This window comes from Heterocephalus glaber, unplaced genomic scaffold (assembly GCF_053883595.1).
Source record: "Heterocephalus glaber isolate CG9 unplaced genomic scaffold, H.glaber_assembly_v1.0 deba00000621, whole genome shotgun sequence".
NCBI lineage: Eukaryota > Metazoa > Chordata > Mammalia > Rodentia > Bathyergidae > Heterocephalus > Heterocephalus glaber.
The window spans coordinates 2,591,339-2,608,525 of record NW_028258153.1 but is presented as its reverse complement, the minus strand read 5'-3'; the positions used below and the strand labels follow the sequence as shown (position 1 = coordinate 2,608,525).

Genomic DNA, 17,187 nt, shown 5'->3' with positions numbered 1-17,187 from the left:
GGATAACTGTGACTACCATTCAAGTTCAAGTCTTCATTCTCATTGTTCTAAAATACTCTACACCTTCCCACCATTTTCTGCACTAGTAGTCTACATGCCACTCAACCCACACATACTGCTGCCAGACTAATCTCACTGAGGTACAGATCTAGTATCACTCACCTGCTTAGAAAAAGGGAAGCAGCAGCTTCAATACTTTCCCTGTAATTAGCTGAAACCTTGCTAGCATTCTCTAAATACAGCCCCAAGCTATTTCTGCACCCTACAGTTAAACCAAACTATACTCCCTGCTGCTCTACAAATGTCTTTTTTCCACCTTTAGCTTTGTTCAAGTGTTGGCAGTGCTTCCCCTGGCTTTACCTACTCCTTCGATGGGTCATCTAGTTTTCCAGAAATTCATAATATTGCACTATCTCCCTCTTTCGAACCTCAAGGCACTTGTCCTAGCAGACTGGCTTGCAAGGTGGGACATGGTAATCTTCCCTTGCAAGTTCCTTAGCAGGGCTCATGTCCTACCTATCCTTGTCTTCATAACTGGGATTCAAATTCTTCTGAGAAATAAATGTCTGAGGATATCACAAAGACAGAGTCACAATATAAAGATGTTGGTTTATATAAACATCATTGGCATATTTACATAAAGCACCGTATCCACAACAAATTATGCTTGAATTTACCATTTCAGCACTTTGTAAACATTTAAATAGAAAAGACCTCATTTATATTGTACAATCTGCCTTAGGAAACTGATTTTAATCTAATTAACCTGTTCATGAATAAGACTTCTGAGGAAAGACTTTATATACAAGAAAAACTAATGTTTCATATCAGCTTATCAGTTGTCCTTAACCTGGTCTTAGAGCACAATTCTAGAACAGTAAATGGATGAGGAGTAGGAAAAGACACTACAAAGGGTGACAAAGTGGCTTGGTGGCAAGAATACTGGGAGGTGAGGCCTGGCTTTTATGTGAATGGCCTGGCTCAATTCACTTACCTTGCCTCATCTCAGTTCTCTCACTTGTAAAACCAGGATATTGGACTAGATGAACTTCAAGATTCAGTTCAAATACTAGAATTCCGTAAACATAACATACGTCTCCACTGAATTATTTCTAACAAGAAATGGGCAAAACTTCAGTAACTCCTTGAGCTATTATTGCCACTCAATTTTATTAAGAAACAAAAGAAAGGGCCAGGGATTTAGCTCAGTGGTTCCAGCGCCTGCCTCGCAAGCCCAAGGTCCTGAGTTCAATCCCTGGTACCAAAAAAAAAAAAAAAAAGAATATTTAAAAACACTCTCAAAATGAAAATTAAAACAAAAAGTAACCAACAACAACAAAAAAACCTTGGAGGACCAGAAAATAAATATAGTCAAAGATTAACAAATGGTTCTCTACCAAGCCCTCATACTACTGTAAATAACTGCTTAAGTAACTTTTAAAAACTGCAGGTTCTATTAGAAACTTTAGGTGCCAAATATACTTATTAAAAAAAAGAAACATAAGGTAAACAGTAGGAATGAGGAGTAAATTATTTTGTTCAGGCTTGTTTCTGGATCTCTTGTCAAACAAAATAAACTTCAAGCCACAGGGGTATGACAAACAAAACTTTCAGAATTCTTTAAGAAGCACATTAAGAACATATGAGGTATAACTGAAAAGTATAGTGAGTGTTTAAATTTTTTTAAATTTATGACAGTAAGAGACACCTTGCCATTAATTCCCCTCAAACACACTTATCCCATTGTTCTTGTCACTTTCTGAAGCAGTTCTCAAAGTCTTCTTTTGTATCCTTAGTTGTGTTGTCCTGGCTGCTTTCATGTCCTGAATTGATTCAAAACATTTACCCTTCATGGACATTTTCATTTTGGGGAAGAGCCAGAAGTCACATAGTACCAGATCCAGAAGCTGAGCTGGATGAGGACCCACTGCAATGTTTTCACAAGCCTTCCTTTCCACAGGGTGGCACTCAGCAGCAACACTCACTGAATTTTTGATCACACGTCATTAAAGCTACTACAAAAGAGGACTTTCAGAACTCCTTCAGAAAGTGGCAAGAATGATGGGATAAGTGTGTTTGGAGTACTTTGAGGGGAGATTAATAATAGTGTCTTTTACTGTAATAATTTTTTAATTTAAACACTCCCATATGTTTTGATTCCCCTGTGTATATGCCATTTAGTTAGCCTAACTCAAACTCTTCAACCAAGATTTTACTTATGTGGGCTTTTATCCAGGATGGTTTCCACCTTGACTTTATGACTTAATGAACATGTGTGAAGAAGTCTTCTAGAGTAACTTTTGGAGGATTTTTTTTCCTCTTGCCCTAAAGAGGTACCTTTTGAGTGCAAACTATCACTTTAGGTCTTCTCAGTGTGGACTTCTGGGTTTACCATGATGCTGGTGATACATAACAGGGTGGTGACTAAGGGTCACCATCACTCAGTTCGAACAAAAGTATACTGTGCAGCACTTATGAAGAGTTTTGAAAGCATTTTTCCAAAGTGTTGTGGGGGAAAGGGATATTTTCTGGAAAATACTAACAATGAATTAAAATAAAGTTGTCTCCCTTTATTTCCATATGCCCTGAATCAAAAACAAAGTCACTTCCTGAAATATAGCACTTGCTTCACCCCTTCATTACATACCTTGAACTCTGGATCCGGCTGATCTGCTTACCTGCTGAGGCTTTGATCACATAGCCGCCCCTATCTTTGCCAAGAGGCACATCGAGCAGCTGCATAATTCTGTCCAGCAGCCCGTGGATTATCTCAAACCCAGGATTCTTGTTGTAATGAACAGCACAGAGATGCCTACAGTTTTTTGCACCTACGTCTGGAAAAATAAAAGAATTGGTCACAAGGCCACATTAACCACTACTTAAGAAAGTGACTGAACCCAACACAAACGTGGGTAAAGTCAACAAAAAGAAAGTGGATTACTCAACACAAAGAGAAGCACTTAACCTCAGAAATGCAAGGTAAGATAAAATAGTCTCTTTCACTCATCAAATTCCCTAAGGTGTTTAATTAGCAGGGGGGAGTGAAGAACCCCAGTGCTGGCTCAGGTACAATAAGGCTTTACTGCAGCAGCATAAAGTGGTAAAGCTCTTTGTAAAACAATTTAGCAATATTTATCAGTCTTAAAATTTCATACTCTATTTTTTTTTTTGGTACCAGGGATCGAACTCAGGACCTTGCACTTGCCAGGCAGGCGGAGCACCACTGAGCTACATCCTCAGCTCAAACTTCATACTCTTCATTCATGACTATCCAAAGAAATAATCCTAAATACAATGAAGGATTTATGTCTAAGATGCTTACTACAAGATTACTTCTAATACTGAAAATTAACAACAAGTTAAATTGGGGAATAACTGTTTAAAGTACAGTATGGTGCCTCATCTGAACACTATGGCCACTGACAGAAAGCACCTTCATCAAAGTTTATCGGAACCAAGGAAGAAGAAGTACTGATAGCCGTAAACTTTGTTTTAAAAAGGTCACAAAGTTCAAAAACAATCAAAACGAAATTATACTGTTTAAAGAACATACATAGGTGGGAAAACTACGAAGCACAGCATGGAAATGACTCTCTGACCAAAGTTGGGCTACCATGGCTCCAGGGAAGGGAAAGGCGCTATGACAGGGTGGCACCATAAGAGAAACCTAAGATCCTGGCAATAGCATATTCCATTTCTTAATGAGTGATGGCTACAGTAGTGTTTGCTTTACAACCTCTTTGAAACTATGTCTGTTACATACATTCTTCACAACTGAAAATATGTATACACTACAAAACAGATAAGCCAGTCATAGTAGGACAAACACTACATGACTCCATTATCTAAAGTCTTCAATTCCCAGCAACAGAAAGTAGAGTGGTGGCTGCCAGGGACTGGGGAAAAAGGGCAAATGGAGAAGGAGTTTCAGCCATACAAAATGAATAAGTACCAGAGATGTGCTGTAAAATAATGTGCACATAGTTAATAATTCTGTACTATAAAGTTAAAATTTGCTAAGAGGGTAATTTATGTTTTTTTTACTACAATAATAATTTTAGAAAGTATATATAGAAAAGAACCACAACTATGCAAATACATCAAGGCACCAGCCAAAAAATTCCATACTGGGGAGGAAAAAAAAATGACTGAAAAAAATATACCTAAATGTTAACAGAGGTTATGTTTGCGCAAGGATAATTTTCTTTCAACCTTTACTCGTTTCTCAATTTTTCCATGCTTATTATATATTAATCTGCTGTGAAAATTAAAACAAATCATTATTTAAAAAAAGAAATACGACAATCCAAATGAACTCTGGTGTATGACTAGATAAACAAAATGGTACATCCATAAGTTAACAGTAAAAAGTAACAACAGATTTGACACTTGGATGACCTTCTAGGCTGAATGAAAGAAGCCAGTCTCAAAGGCTGCAAGGTATGAATCCATTCATATGACATTATGGAAGAGGCAAAACTATTAACAACAAATAATGGACAGTGGGTCTAGGGTTAGGTATGTGTGTGGGGGAATGTGACTAAAATGGAACATGAGAGATTTTCAACATGATGGAACTGTTTTTGGATTTCATGATTTTTTTTTAAACAAAAAGTATATATATTATTTTAAAAAGACTAAAAAAGTCAACAATGTTACTTTATAATAGGTATATCCCTTTGTGGTGCTGTAATAAATTCTAGAGACCAGTGTTTTAACACAGATACTGAGTGAACGTTGGCTGCATTTTGCTTTTCATATTAGGAAAAACGATATCTGAGGGAATTAACTGAAAATACATGCTTTAAATTAGCACATGTTGAGCAAAAGTCTTCCATAGTCTTCCTATCATAGGTAATAGCTGCTGGCCATATGTGAGAAAATATAAAGTGCCTTTTATCTGTATATCCAAATAAAACATGGATTTTTAATACATTGTTCTGTACTATTAAAATAACAGAAAAGTGAGCACATAAAATGGGGTAAAAGGGAAACTAACATTAACTGATAATCTACTATGTGCCAGGTATTTAGTAACTATCAATCTATCATCCTTTTTTTTTTTGGTACCAGGGATCGAACTTGGGACCTTACATTTGCAAGGCAGGTGCCAGAACCACTGAGCTTTTCCTCGGCTATCATCTTATTTAATTCTCAAGACAACTATGCAAGATCGGTATTATTATCCCTATAAAACAGATGAAGAAACAAAAGCTAAGAATGATTAGCTTGCCCCAAATCAAGTAGCTGGTTAGATCTAATCATAATTAGTCACATAGGTAACAAGTCACAAAACCAGGACTTGATCAGCACTGTGTGACTCTGAAGCCCACACGGTGCACTTGAAAGGATTTAGATGGAAACAATGTAAGTAAAGGACAGTCTTAAACATGGCTATATACCTACTCAAAGACGTGCATTCCTGAAATGTTTTTGATTCGATAAACAGATGCTTTAATTCGTAAAAGTTCCCATGATATCTCTGAGTTCCACTTAAGCAATTGGAATAAATTAGTTTTAAAAGCCAGTGAAGCTCCTAGCTACCAATAGTTTTGTAATTTATGGAAAGTATATTCTGAGTTAAACTTCTGATTGAGTGGATCTGGAGAAATGACTGTTTTTGCCATTTAACATTTCCTAGTGTGCACTATGTTCAAGGCACTCGTCTCTTGATATTCCTACATGGAAAAGGTCAAAGCTAGCTCAGTAATTATTTTCTGAGTAAATGACTAAAGCCTGGAAAATGTGCTAAGTACACACAACTATTAAACAATGCCAAGGTCCAGGGGCCATATTCTAAGGCAACACGAAGTGCCAGCGAGATTGAAAAAAGTGAGAGCCATACTGCTGTCACTCTCCGTCATTTTCCGTTTCAAAGATAAAGAAATGTGATGTCTAAAAGCTATCATCAGAGGTGTAAGACTAAAGATCAATATGAAAATCAGGCAGGCATAAACCCTACTATACCAACCACGTGCATAAACTAAAGTGAGGAGCCTCATTCTGTAGGAACACAAACATTCACACACAGCCCCCTCTCTCCGGCCTCCAAAAGAGAAAAAAATGAAATGCAACAGAACTAAATTGTCCCTTTCATACTACTGACTTGCTTCTGGGCATTTCTGCCATGTGGTACCCATTTGCTGGTGTCACATGGTTCTACTTTAACACACAGGCATGTATCAAAACTACTTTGTAGTTCCATTCTGAGCGTGAGAGTCGCCCAGCAGTAGTGCCACCACTCAGGAAGTGCAGCAACATACACTGGAAGCTTTATTTCAGTAACCTTTGCCTTGGAATACTTCTTTCCTGATATCTGTATTATGTAAAACCTACCTTTCTGATAAGAATAGCAACATCTGCATCAAAAACTTAGATTTTAGAGCCAGATGTAGTGGGCACACCACTGATCCCAGCACTTGGGAGGCTGAGGCAAGAGGATCGCCATGCGTTCCAGGCCACCCTAGGCTACTGAGTGAGTGCAAGGCCAGCCTGAGCTACACAGAAAGACCCTGTCTCAAAACACCAGAAAGAACAAACAAACAAAAACAAAACAAACCTTCAGACTTTAGAGAAACATATTATAAAATTTTAGGGACCAGAATGATATTACAATAAAGCGAACTTCAAAAAATTTAAATTCCACTTGATTTAAGAAAGGTTTCAAGATGTTTACATCACACACATAAAAATGAAGTATATATTTTTAGATTTAATTTTATAATGTTTTAAAGAAAAACTTGTATGGCTGTGTATTAAACACACCCTAATAATTAGATTAAAGTCATTACTTAGGCCCCTCACAACTCCATCGTGGACTGGCTGATTTGTCAAACCTCCCAACGCTACTGCTCTCTCCAGATTTGTTTCCTCACATCTTGCTAAGATATTCCCTCCACTGTAGCTGAACAGAATTAAAGGAGAAAATAACCACATACTGACTTCCACCCATTCCTCCTTGGAGAAACTGCCAGGTACAGTAAAATTCCTATTTCCTAGTATTTTGTACTAAGAAACCATATTACATCACAGGAAGTTCACAGACTACATGCCACAAAATAAGAACTATTTAAATTTCATGCCAAAGCTAGGGTTTGTTGGAAATGCTTAAGTTCTTTATAACTCAGTTAACAGACCTCTTGTGTCATGCCATCAAACAATTCTGCTTTTTAAATGGGACTGCCAAGAATGTCAGCCTAAATTATCCATGTATTTCACAGACTTCAAAGTACTGCCTGAAGAGAGCTGATCTAAACTACTCAAAGGAGGGGTGGCTAGCTACAGCTCTGAATGCTACAAGAACACACCAAATGATTTTTTTTAAAAAGAGAGAAAAGAAAAACAGAATGATACAAGATGTTCCTATCATATGACTATTACAAACAACTACAAACAACTGAAGATTTTGGAATAGGCTCATGCTTGGTGTAGATGCTTTTTTAGCAAAGTACAAAGTTATGAGTAAATTAGTGGTGTTCAGTTAGTTATGTTTTCAATGTAGCACAGACAAGAAAAGAGCAGAATCTTTGAGGGATTCTTTCCATCTCCACTCGCACTTCACCTAGCAGCCTAAGTAAAGATGCCGAAAGAAAGACTCCTGGGAGACCTAAAACCCTTCTAGTATAATCAGGGGATGAGAGATAGTTTGAAATTAATGGCTGGTCAAGCTCAGAAAATAAAAATAAATGTACCTTCATTTGTAAGTCTATTTCTTGACATCCACAAGACTGTTAATTACACTGCACATTTTACTTACCTCCTAAAGAATTTCAACGCAGCTTAAATGGTTCACAAAAGCTATAAGAATTTTGTGAAGCTATAGCACCTTTAAAAGTCATAACTAATGTATAGATACAGGAACTTCTATACACTTTTGGTAGAAATATACATCTGTTTTTAAAAATTCTTTTTGGTGGAAAACTTGTAGATTACCAAATATTTAAGTGTATATACTTACAGACTGACCAATTCTATCTCTCAAAATATGCATTTGCACAAGAGCACAAGCATACTCATTGCAACAGACATATTTCAGCAAAAATTGTGGTAACAATCTATTTGTCATAACAGCCAATAAATACATCCTTCCATATGATGGAATATTATGCTGCCATTAGAAAGAAACAAGGTCAGGCCAGAGATTTAGCTCAGTGGTTCTGCTACCTGCTTTGGAAATGCAAGGACCCGAGTTCAATCCCCGGTACCAAAAAAAAAGAAACAAGGTGATAAAATGTGCTCAGAGGGGAAACGAGGTGCAGAACAGAATAGGTAAAGTATACTCGCACTGTGTAAACGCTACAGGGCATTACACACATCTGTGGCCACACAGAGAAGTATAAAACATACAGCTGCACCTGCATAGACAAAGCCTGGCAACTAATGCCAAGTGTGGGACTGGGGAGAAATTGGGCAGCTTGTTTTTTAGCTTGAACCACTGGTGGCACATGTGTGACTGTCCCAGCAGGTGCCTTGTACCACCCGATGGGACAGTCACGTATGTGCCACTCGTGGTCCAGAGCCACATGGCAGGGAGACATACAAATTACGGCCCCATCGTGAATGTGTTAAATAGGAAAGAAATAACATTACTCTTCAATGAAAAATACATACATATTCATGAAATCTTTTAAAGACATTACAAGTATATTTTTGATCTTAAAAACATAAGAAGACTTTCAAACAATTTCCCTTAAAACATTTCTATCTTATGGCAAAAAAGTACAGACTTTTCTTTTTTTAAATAATGCTATAAAGCCCAGAAACAAATGTGAGGAAAAACCTATGACCATCTCAATGCATGAGGGAAAAAGTTATATCCTTGTGGGTTGGCTTTTATTTAGTTAACATAAACCTGGAATGGATTTTTATCTATTAGAAAAATACAATATTCAATGCATGACAGAGCACATTATACTCACGTTAGCAGATCTTAACGATGTGGAACCGAACATACTAAAATAACTTTCTATATTAAAAATGATACATTTACAGTTAAGATGCCATCACATGTGCGAATGATGCTACTTCAAAAATTATTAATGTCAATGCTCCTTACATTCACGTTTTTTAAATTATTAATTGGAAATTCTACATGCTAAAAATATGAAATAGTGAAATTAAATTAATCCAGACTGATGACATAAGCCCTCTTCGAAAAACTGCATTCCACATGTGGATGCTAGATAATCTATTATTTGAGGGTTCCAAAATTAGTGGACAATTTCTCAGAATGGAGGTATTTCACAGGCCCATAATGAAATGCTTTATCAAACATATAGCTGTAAATATAAAAGTCTGACCTATTTACTTATTTATTTTTGTGCTGCTGGGAATTGAACTCAGGGCCTTGCTCATATTCCTATATGTTAATAGCGCATAACATAAGGCAGATAAGCACTGACATACATGTATGGTACAAACCGACAGCAAATTGGAAAAGCGAAACTAAACAAGAGTTACTTATGTTCTATGGCAGCCAAGGTGGGCAAGGGAGGAGAAGGGAACAAGAATCTTAAGTATATATTCCAATTAAAGTTTTAAAAAACTGGGTTTCTGCATCCATGGCAGGCATGCTAAGGAGAAGGAAATCATTCCCTCAATTAAAAATCCTTCAGGGAGAATGTGAAATTTTAGAAACTATTTGAACAGTGTGGTGGTGGGGGGAGGCATTTGCCTTGAGGCTTAAACCTGGACTGCTCCAGAGAACGCAGGAATGGACTCAGCAAGAAGCACACACTTGAAGAAGCACACTCTGTGGAGAGAGTGAGTGGTTAGGAGCCTTTAGCCTATTCCGTCCACAATAATTCAAAATGGTTTTGGTCTTTTTTATTGGCATGGGTTTGTAGGACATAATAATTACATTCTTTCTGGGGAGTTGGTACAAGCACACAGCACATCTTAATATCCCCATGTCTTGGTCCCTTGCCTCTGCACAAGACTTATCTCCCTATTTCCTATTATCTTTTGTAAACGCAGTAATAGAAGGCAAAGTGAACGGCAATTGGATTATGAAGGTTCTCCACAGATAAATGGCAAACTGACAATCGGGTGATTGTATCCTGCTAATTTAAATCACTCTATCCATTTTACAAATCCAAGTTCACTTTCTTAGGCTCTTGCTCATCTTAAATTCAAACTCTCGAGCCAGAATATTGGACTTTGCAAAATTTACTTGCTTTTCTAGGCAAGAAGATTAGCAATTCATAATTAGTCCTTTGCTCCCCTGTAGTTTTTTTACTATTTTGTTTACAGTTTATTCTCGACCCTGAACAGCAAGAACACAAATGAAACCAACCAGTACCTCACACAGCAGCCCGATGTGGAGACTCCGGTGCTTCCCCATGGACTTCCCTGCTACCTAGCTGAAAAATTTACCCCACGGCAGTCTGCCTTCAACTTCTCATTCCAAAAACACATGCCACTCTGCCCAACAAAAGGGATAATTAGCTTAGTCCTTTGAGTCGTGACTAATTTTTTTAAATGTTGCAACAACTTAGGATCTTGAGGCTTAATAAATGGAGTGGTTGGCTCTACCTCAAAGAACCTAAACGTGCCTGATTCGGAGTGAAGTCTTACTGCTTGGAAAGTGTGCCTGACTTGGTCACTGGCAGCATGGCCATCTCACTCCGCGTGGACGGTCAGTCAAGAGTCCACGCCACAGTTAAGATATGGCCAATTACATCGAGCATGAAAAAAAGGGGACAGCAGTCTCCCACCCACTCTTAGAGGAATGCAGATAGGACAGAATTTGTGGGAGGCACATTGAAATCCAGAAGGATTTCATTTTTTGCTTGCCAACTTGAAATGGATACAAGGCTAGGAGCGCTGTTAGTGGCAGTTATCGCTTCTGTCTCTGCACTCCCAGCGCGTTTTGCAGATTCCCTTTCAGCACAATCTCTAAGAGTTTGCTCTCAAGTCTGTAGCCCTTAAGGCTGGCAACTCTTTCTTGCATATCCTAAAGCAATCCCTAGCAAAGAAAAGGAACTCAAAAATACTTTTCTAACAATATGCAGATGGGACCAGCACATCTCCTACCCCTCTCATCCTGCTCCCACTAGTGAGAATTTGGGAAATTTTCATATTAACTGGAAAATTATTCTATCATTTAATTTTTTTTTTGGTATCGGGGATTGAACTCGGGACCTTGTGCTTGCAAGGCAGGTGGCAGCCATCATTTAATTTTTGATGGTTTAGAATATTTTTCTTCAAAAGGTTCTATCATGTAGGAAGAGAAAGCTAATGTACATCCAACAGAGAAATGATTACTGGTTTGGGATACAGTAAAAACACACATGTCAGTTCATTGAAGATCTGGGTGAAAATTACTCCAAGAACAACTTTCTTGTTTTATGTAAATTCCCACATTCCTATGCCTTGTGTGCAACAGAGGAAAAACCAGTTAAGTCAAAGATTAGAACAAAAGATCAGCACCTAGTGCCTCAGCAAGGTGACATTAGCCCTTTAATGCCAGCTGAGACTTTCAAATCATTCTAGTAGAAGTTTCCCATAGACCAGTGGTGGCGAACCTATGGCACATGCGCCATAGCGGGCTGTTTGTTACTACTGAAAGCTCTGAAAGTTTGTCATCACTGCCGTAGACCATGATGCTAGGTAACTGGCATTCAGAATCGCTTACACTCTGACAATAAGAGAAACACCAAATATTGCTTATTGTGCAGCTTGAACTTTCTGAAATGCAATTTCATTTAATCCTTCAACAGATCTAATAAAGTGGTGTCATTATCCCCATTGCACAGATGAAGAAACTGAGCCCAGGGAGATTCAACAAACGACCCAGAGATAACCAGCTGGTAAGTGAGAGAAGCATGAAAGAAACCCGAGCACTCTGGCTGTGGAGTCCATGGAACCCGGCTGCCTCTCCCAGAGTCCTCTATGTGCACCAGATGACAAACAGGGAATCCACATGTGCGTATTTAGAATTCTCCATCAGAAAAGCTTCTGCTATTATGAAATAAGAGCCAGGCCCACCTAAACAGAAAACACACTCCAAGTAAATCAAAGCAAACCTATGTTTTCAATGTGGTAGACTTACCAAGCAAATTTACCTCTCTTCATTTTTCAAATCCTACCGATATGACAGAAAATATTACAAAAGTAGAATCAGATGGAAATAAACCAATAGGGAAATGGAGCAGAGTAATTTCAACTAAAAACAGGTATAAAAAGATCTGCATAAAGACAAGAACTATTCTCTCTGATGAAAACAGAAGTACAACAGAAATGTAAATCTTCTAGTTAAAAAGTATATGGACTGGGGGCCGGGGATTTAGCTCAGTGGTTTCACTGCCTGCTGCGCAAGTGCAAGGACCCGAGTTTGATCCCCGGTACCAAAAAAAAAAAAAAGTATATGGACTGGATTTTTTGCATAATCATGTAGGTGATTTATTAAAAAATGGCTGATATTCAAAAATACTGTACTGCTTAAGATAACAGTCTCAACAGGAGAGTTCATCCCAAACAGAGGCATTGGGGCCAGAACAAAATGCAGAGTACAGTCTATGCCTAGGCCTTCTCAACACAGAGATTAAAAGGTACCAGTACCCAGGATTATACTAAAGTAAAGTGCTTCAAGCCTGTAGCCAAAATTTCTTTGCAGCAACTGAATTGTAACCAATTCTCAGTTTTCTGCCCCAGTCCTAAGATCCCTCAAAACTATCTGCAGCTGGCAGTGTAACTGTTTTCTAATTTCTACTACAGATTTAAAACCAACCAAGGAAAATTCTCCATAGATTAATAATAAAATGAACTGGTAGTCTCTACAAGTTTCTGTTATTATGAGTCTATGAAGAATTTTCTAAATTCTGGCCCCTGCTCCAAGTCCAATACTTTATGGGGGAAAATTACTAAGTTTTTTTGCCTGAATTTTCCAAATCGTTAAATGCGACAATATTGGAGAACACACACAATATCATCTTGAAAGATTGCTCTTGTTGCCCAGCCTGGACAACTTAGTGACTTAGTGAGACCCTGTCTCAAAATAAAAAATTTAAAAGGGGCTAGGATGTAGCCCAGCATAAAGGCCCTGGGTTCAAACCCCAGTACCAGGGCGGGTGGGATGTGGGGAAGAAGAATGTTGCCTACTAGACTCTTCAGGAGAAATTAAGGAAAAGGTCTCTGCTGCTTCGAAAGAACATACTCTGAATTTTGCAGTGTCTGGAGTAAGAAAATCTATACAAACACTACTAGGACTTGATGTATTCCCACGTGATTTCCATCAGGGAACCAAGGAACACTGCAGCAGTGCAGTTAGTCGAGGCACTGCTCACTCAGGGACCTCGGCCACACAGCCTGAAACCAATGGACCTGTGTCAGGCTGGAAACACAAACTCTGATTTCCTTGGCAATTGGGTTTAGATAATAAGTTTATGACACATTTATTAAACTACTGCACTCTGAGTGTTGGACCAAAAAACTTTCTATATTAACAAATCCAAACCATACCCAAAAGGGGCAAAACCAAAAAGGCACATTCACAATGATTGGTTCAATAATGACGCTGGGCAATCACTGTTGAAGTACGATGACAAGATAGCAAGTATGTTAAAGTAATATTCATGCAAACCACGTGACATAAGAAAAAAGAAAAGTTCCATAGCCTCCCTCCTTCCCTCCCTTCCTTTCCCCTTCCCTCATTCATTCCTTTCTGTACTTCTTTCTTTTTCTCTTTTTCTTTTCTTTGTTGTACTGGGGACTGAATCCAGGGCCTCTCGAATGCTAACATCACTTTACCAATGATCCCAACCCTCCACAGTGCCTGGCAAGCTGAGGTTCATATGTGCTTTCCATTCGAAGAAATGAGACACACCATCTACAACTGGTCTTAGCCAAAAGGCCGAGAAGTGATGCCCACCATCTAAATATAGTCATCTGGACACTGCTAGGATTCTGACGTGAATAAATCAATCATAAAAATATATGTATGAAACTGGGAAATTCTAAATACTAGGATATTTGATAAAGTGTGATAATGGTGTTATTTAAAAACAAAACAGAAAAGTGGTAGAGATTATATATTAGGGCTATTAACTTAAGTGTTTGCTGATGAAGTGATATGCTGTCTAGGAGTTATATTAAAATAGAACAGGGAGGCTGGCAGGGATATAGACAAAAGAAAGCTGGCTACACATTCACAGCTCTTGAGGCTGAGTGCTGGATTCACAGGGCTAATTATACAATTTTCTCTCTTTTTCTATAGAATTGAAATCGTCACAATAAAAAAAATGTTTTAACTATGCAAATCAAAGATGACTCTTTCTTACCTTTGCTAGAATCCTTTATTACGATGTCAGAGATTTCAAACAGTTTCAAAGGTAGAGGCATCTTCCGATTTGCTGCTATGGTCTTTAGGAGGCCAGGAAGAAGGGTAGTGCGCGCCACCTACAGGAAAAGACGCGGAACTGCACTGACCAAGGAGGAACCAAACACTTGTTAAAACAAAGCACTAAGATTCCATTGCTTCGAAGGAGGATACTTCTGGAAAACATAATACCTAAAATATCCAAATCACTTAATTTTCAGTTTCATGCCACTAAAAGAAGTGAAAATATTCTTGATTTCAAATTAGAAAATAAAAAATAAATTTGATCAAAAATAAGTGAGAGGGCCAGGGACGTAGCTCAGTGGTGCCAGGCCTGCCTGGCAAGAGCAAAGTTCTGAGTTCGATCCCTAGTATCAGAAACAAAAAGAGGGAGAAACAAATACATTTAAATATGATTGCTCTGAAGGACTGGTTATTTTATTATCATTTTAAAAATTAAAGTTGGATTTTAAAGTTTCAAATATGCAAACTTTCAGATCCTGCTTCATTTCACAAAGTAAATTAAGTAGATTACAAGAAATACAAACATTTAAGTGAATCAAATATAAAGTAATCACGTTTTAAAAAATCAAAACCAAGCCAGGTGTGGTGGTGCACACTTGTAATCCCAGCACTCAGGAGGCTGAGGCAGGAGGATCACCAAGAATATGAGGGCAGCCTAGGCTGGCTACACAATGAGTTCAAGGCCAATCTGAACTACACAGCGAGATCCTGTCTCAAAAAAAAAAAAAAAAAAATCAAGACCAGGCAATGTAAATATAATTAAAACACCAGGACAATGAAGAAAACAGAACAAAAATATGCAGGTGTTTAAAAAAAAATCACATAGCTGCTATGAGAAGGTTGTGTCTACAGTTCTTAGCTTCTTATTCACTCAAGCAAATAGAAAAATTTGTACTGTCATTTACTTACTAGTCATAAAAAATGCATGTCATAGTTCTTTAAGAACTTTGCTGCTTTGGTCTATGAAATGTTTCTTACTTTAAGTTGCGAATACTAGCTTCTCACAAATTGCATTAATAAAGGGGTTTTATGAGCAGTGGAAGACATTATGGCCATATTCTGCAGTCAGACTCCCAAGTACTACTAGCTTTTCACCCAGACCATGACGTGGGCTGAATTCTCTGCTTCTGTTCCTGCCGTCTTACACAGATTACTCTCCAGAGTCCTTCACTCCCAAACCAGATCACACAACTTTCCTGCTCTCTCACCAAGTTCCCATCAAAGTTTGAATGAAACACATGCGCTACTTGGGGGCCCTATATGATCTGGCTTTGGCTCCTCCTTCAACCTCCCAGCCTGCTACTCCTCCTGGTTTACCATCCTGGATGCTGTCTCAGTCAGTAGGTGGGTTTCCAGCTCAGGGCCTCTGCCCTTGCTCTTTCTGCCCCGGGCAGCCTTCCTCCAGATTCCAACGTGGCTGTCTCACTTCCTTTACGTATGTCCTGACCACTCCAGCTGAAACAGCAGCTCCCCAAGACCCTGCACAAGTCAACAGTGTACCCCAAAAGGACTTGCTGGGTTTGTGTTGAAGGAGAAAAGGGTACCTTTCTTATCACTCAACCAGCAAGCTATTGATGCTTTCCTAAACATTGTTCACTTTCCCAACTGGAAGGCAAATGCCCAAACCATTCACAGAAACTCCAGTGGTCTCCCTTATTCTCAGTTTCACTGGCACCAAAGTACAAGAGTGATGACCATAGCAATTCAGATGTCAGAGACAAGTCAGAAAGTGCTTCCTCTAAGTGCAAAGGTGAAAGCTCTCCATGTAAGGAAAAAGGAAAATAAAGTATGATGAGGTTGCTAATATTTACAGTAAACTATTTTAAGAAAGGGTACATTCATGTAAACTTTATAATAAAGTTTATAGTAAACTTTATACTGTAGTATATTGTTATAAATGTTCCATTTTATTATTAATTATAATCTGTTACTGTGTCTAATTTATAAATTAAACTCTGTTATAGGTACTTATGCATACATCAATACAAAAATTCAACCTGAATCTTAGGAAGTTTCTAGATCTACCTACCAGTGTACTGGAAATGTAGGGGACCACTAGAATACATTCAATGAAATTCTAAATGTGGGAATCCTACGGACAAATGACTCAGTTTCTTCAATAAACTAAAAGAAACGGAGAGAAAGAAAGAGTGAGAGCCAGTGACAGAGAGAAGGGGAAGAGAGAGATACAGACTGATGGGCAACCTACGGATTAAGAGACATAAGAAGCGTATCAGCCAACTTTGATGTATCAACCTTGTTTGAATCCTAACTCAAACTGTCAAAAAAAAAAAGTAAAGGGGCTGGGGATTTAGCTCAGTGGCTCTGCACCTGCCTCACAAGCAAAAGGTCCTGAGTTCGACCTCTAGTACCAAAAAACAAAAGTACAAGTAGGAAAACAGTGACTGGACATTTGAGGGTTATAATTAACATTACTGTTAATTACTTGGCAAGAAGTAATAATCTGCAATGTCATTCATAATAATTCATAAAATAGTATATATTTTATTAAATAATTTTTTATCATGTCCATTCTTTAACATATCTACTATCAGCAAAGAGCCCAAAGTTAGGAATTATACAAGAACTAAGCTACAAGTCCATGATTAACTTTACATTTGCTTTAACTGTACATAAACCTGTCAGCAACATTAGTAAAGGAAGGACATGTCTACTGGTAAAGCAGAAGTAAAATACAGAATCTGTTAAGTATAAAAGACGAACACTCTCTTATCTCTAAGATATTTTATATAGAAATACTGATTCTTAAATACGTCAAGCCTTGCTACTTACAGAGATATTTATTGCGTCTCTGGCTTGTTTTCCTTCCATTTATGTACAATAGA

The 17,187-nt window shown here is 38.1% G+C and overlaps 1 protein-coding gene across 1 annotated transcript in view; it reads right to left on the bottom strand.

The window, feature by feature from the left end:
• Farsb (phenylalanyl-tRNA synthetase subunit beta) overlaps positions 1-17,187 on the bottom strand; it is a 67,874-nt gene that overhangs the window by 18,613 nt on the left and 32,074 nt on the right. The window contains exons 15-16 of the mRNA XM_004864478.3: positions 14,280-14,397; positions 2,679-2,834 (exon numbers count right to left, since the gene is read on the bottom strand). Of these exons, the coding sequence (XP_004864535.1) occupies positions 2,679-2,834; positions 14,280-14,397 (274 nt within the window). The remainder of the gene's footprint in view (positions 1-2,678; positions 2,835-14,279; positions 14,398-17,187) is intronic.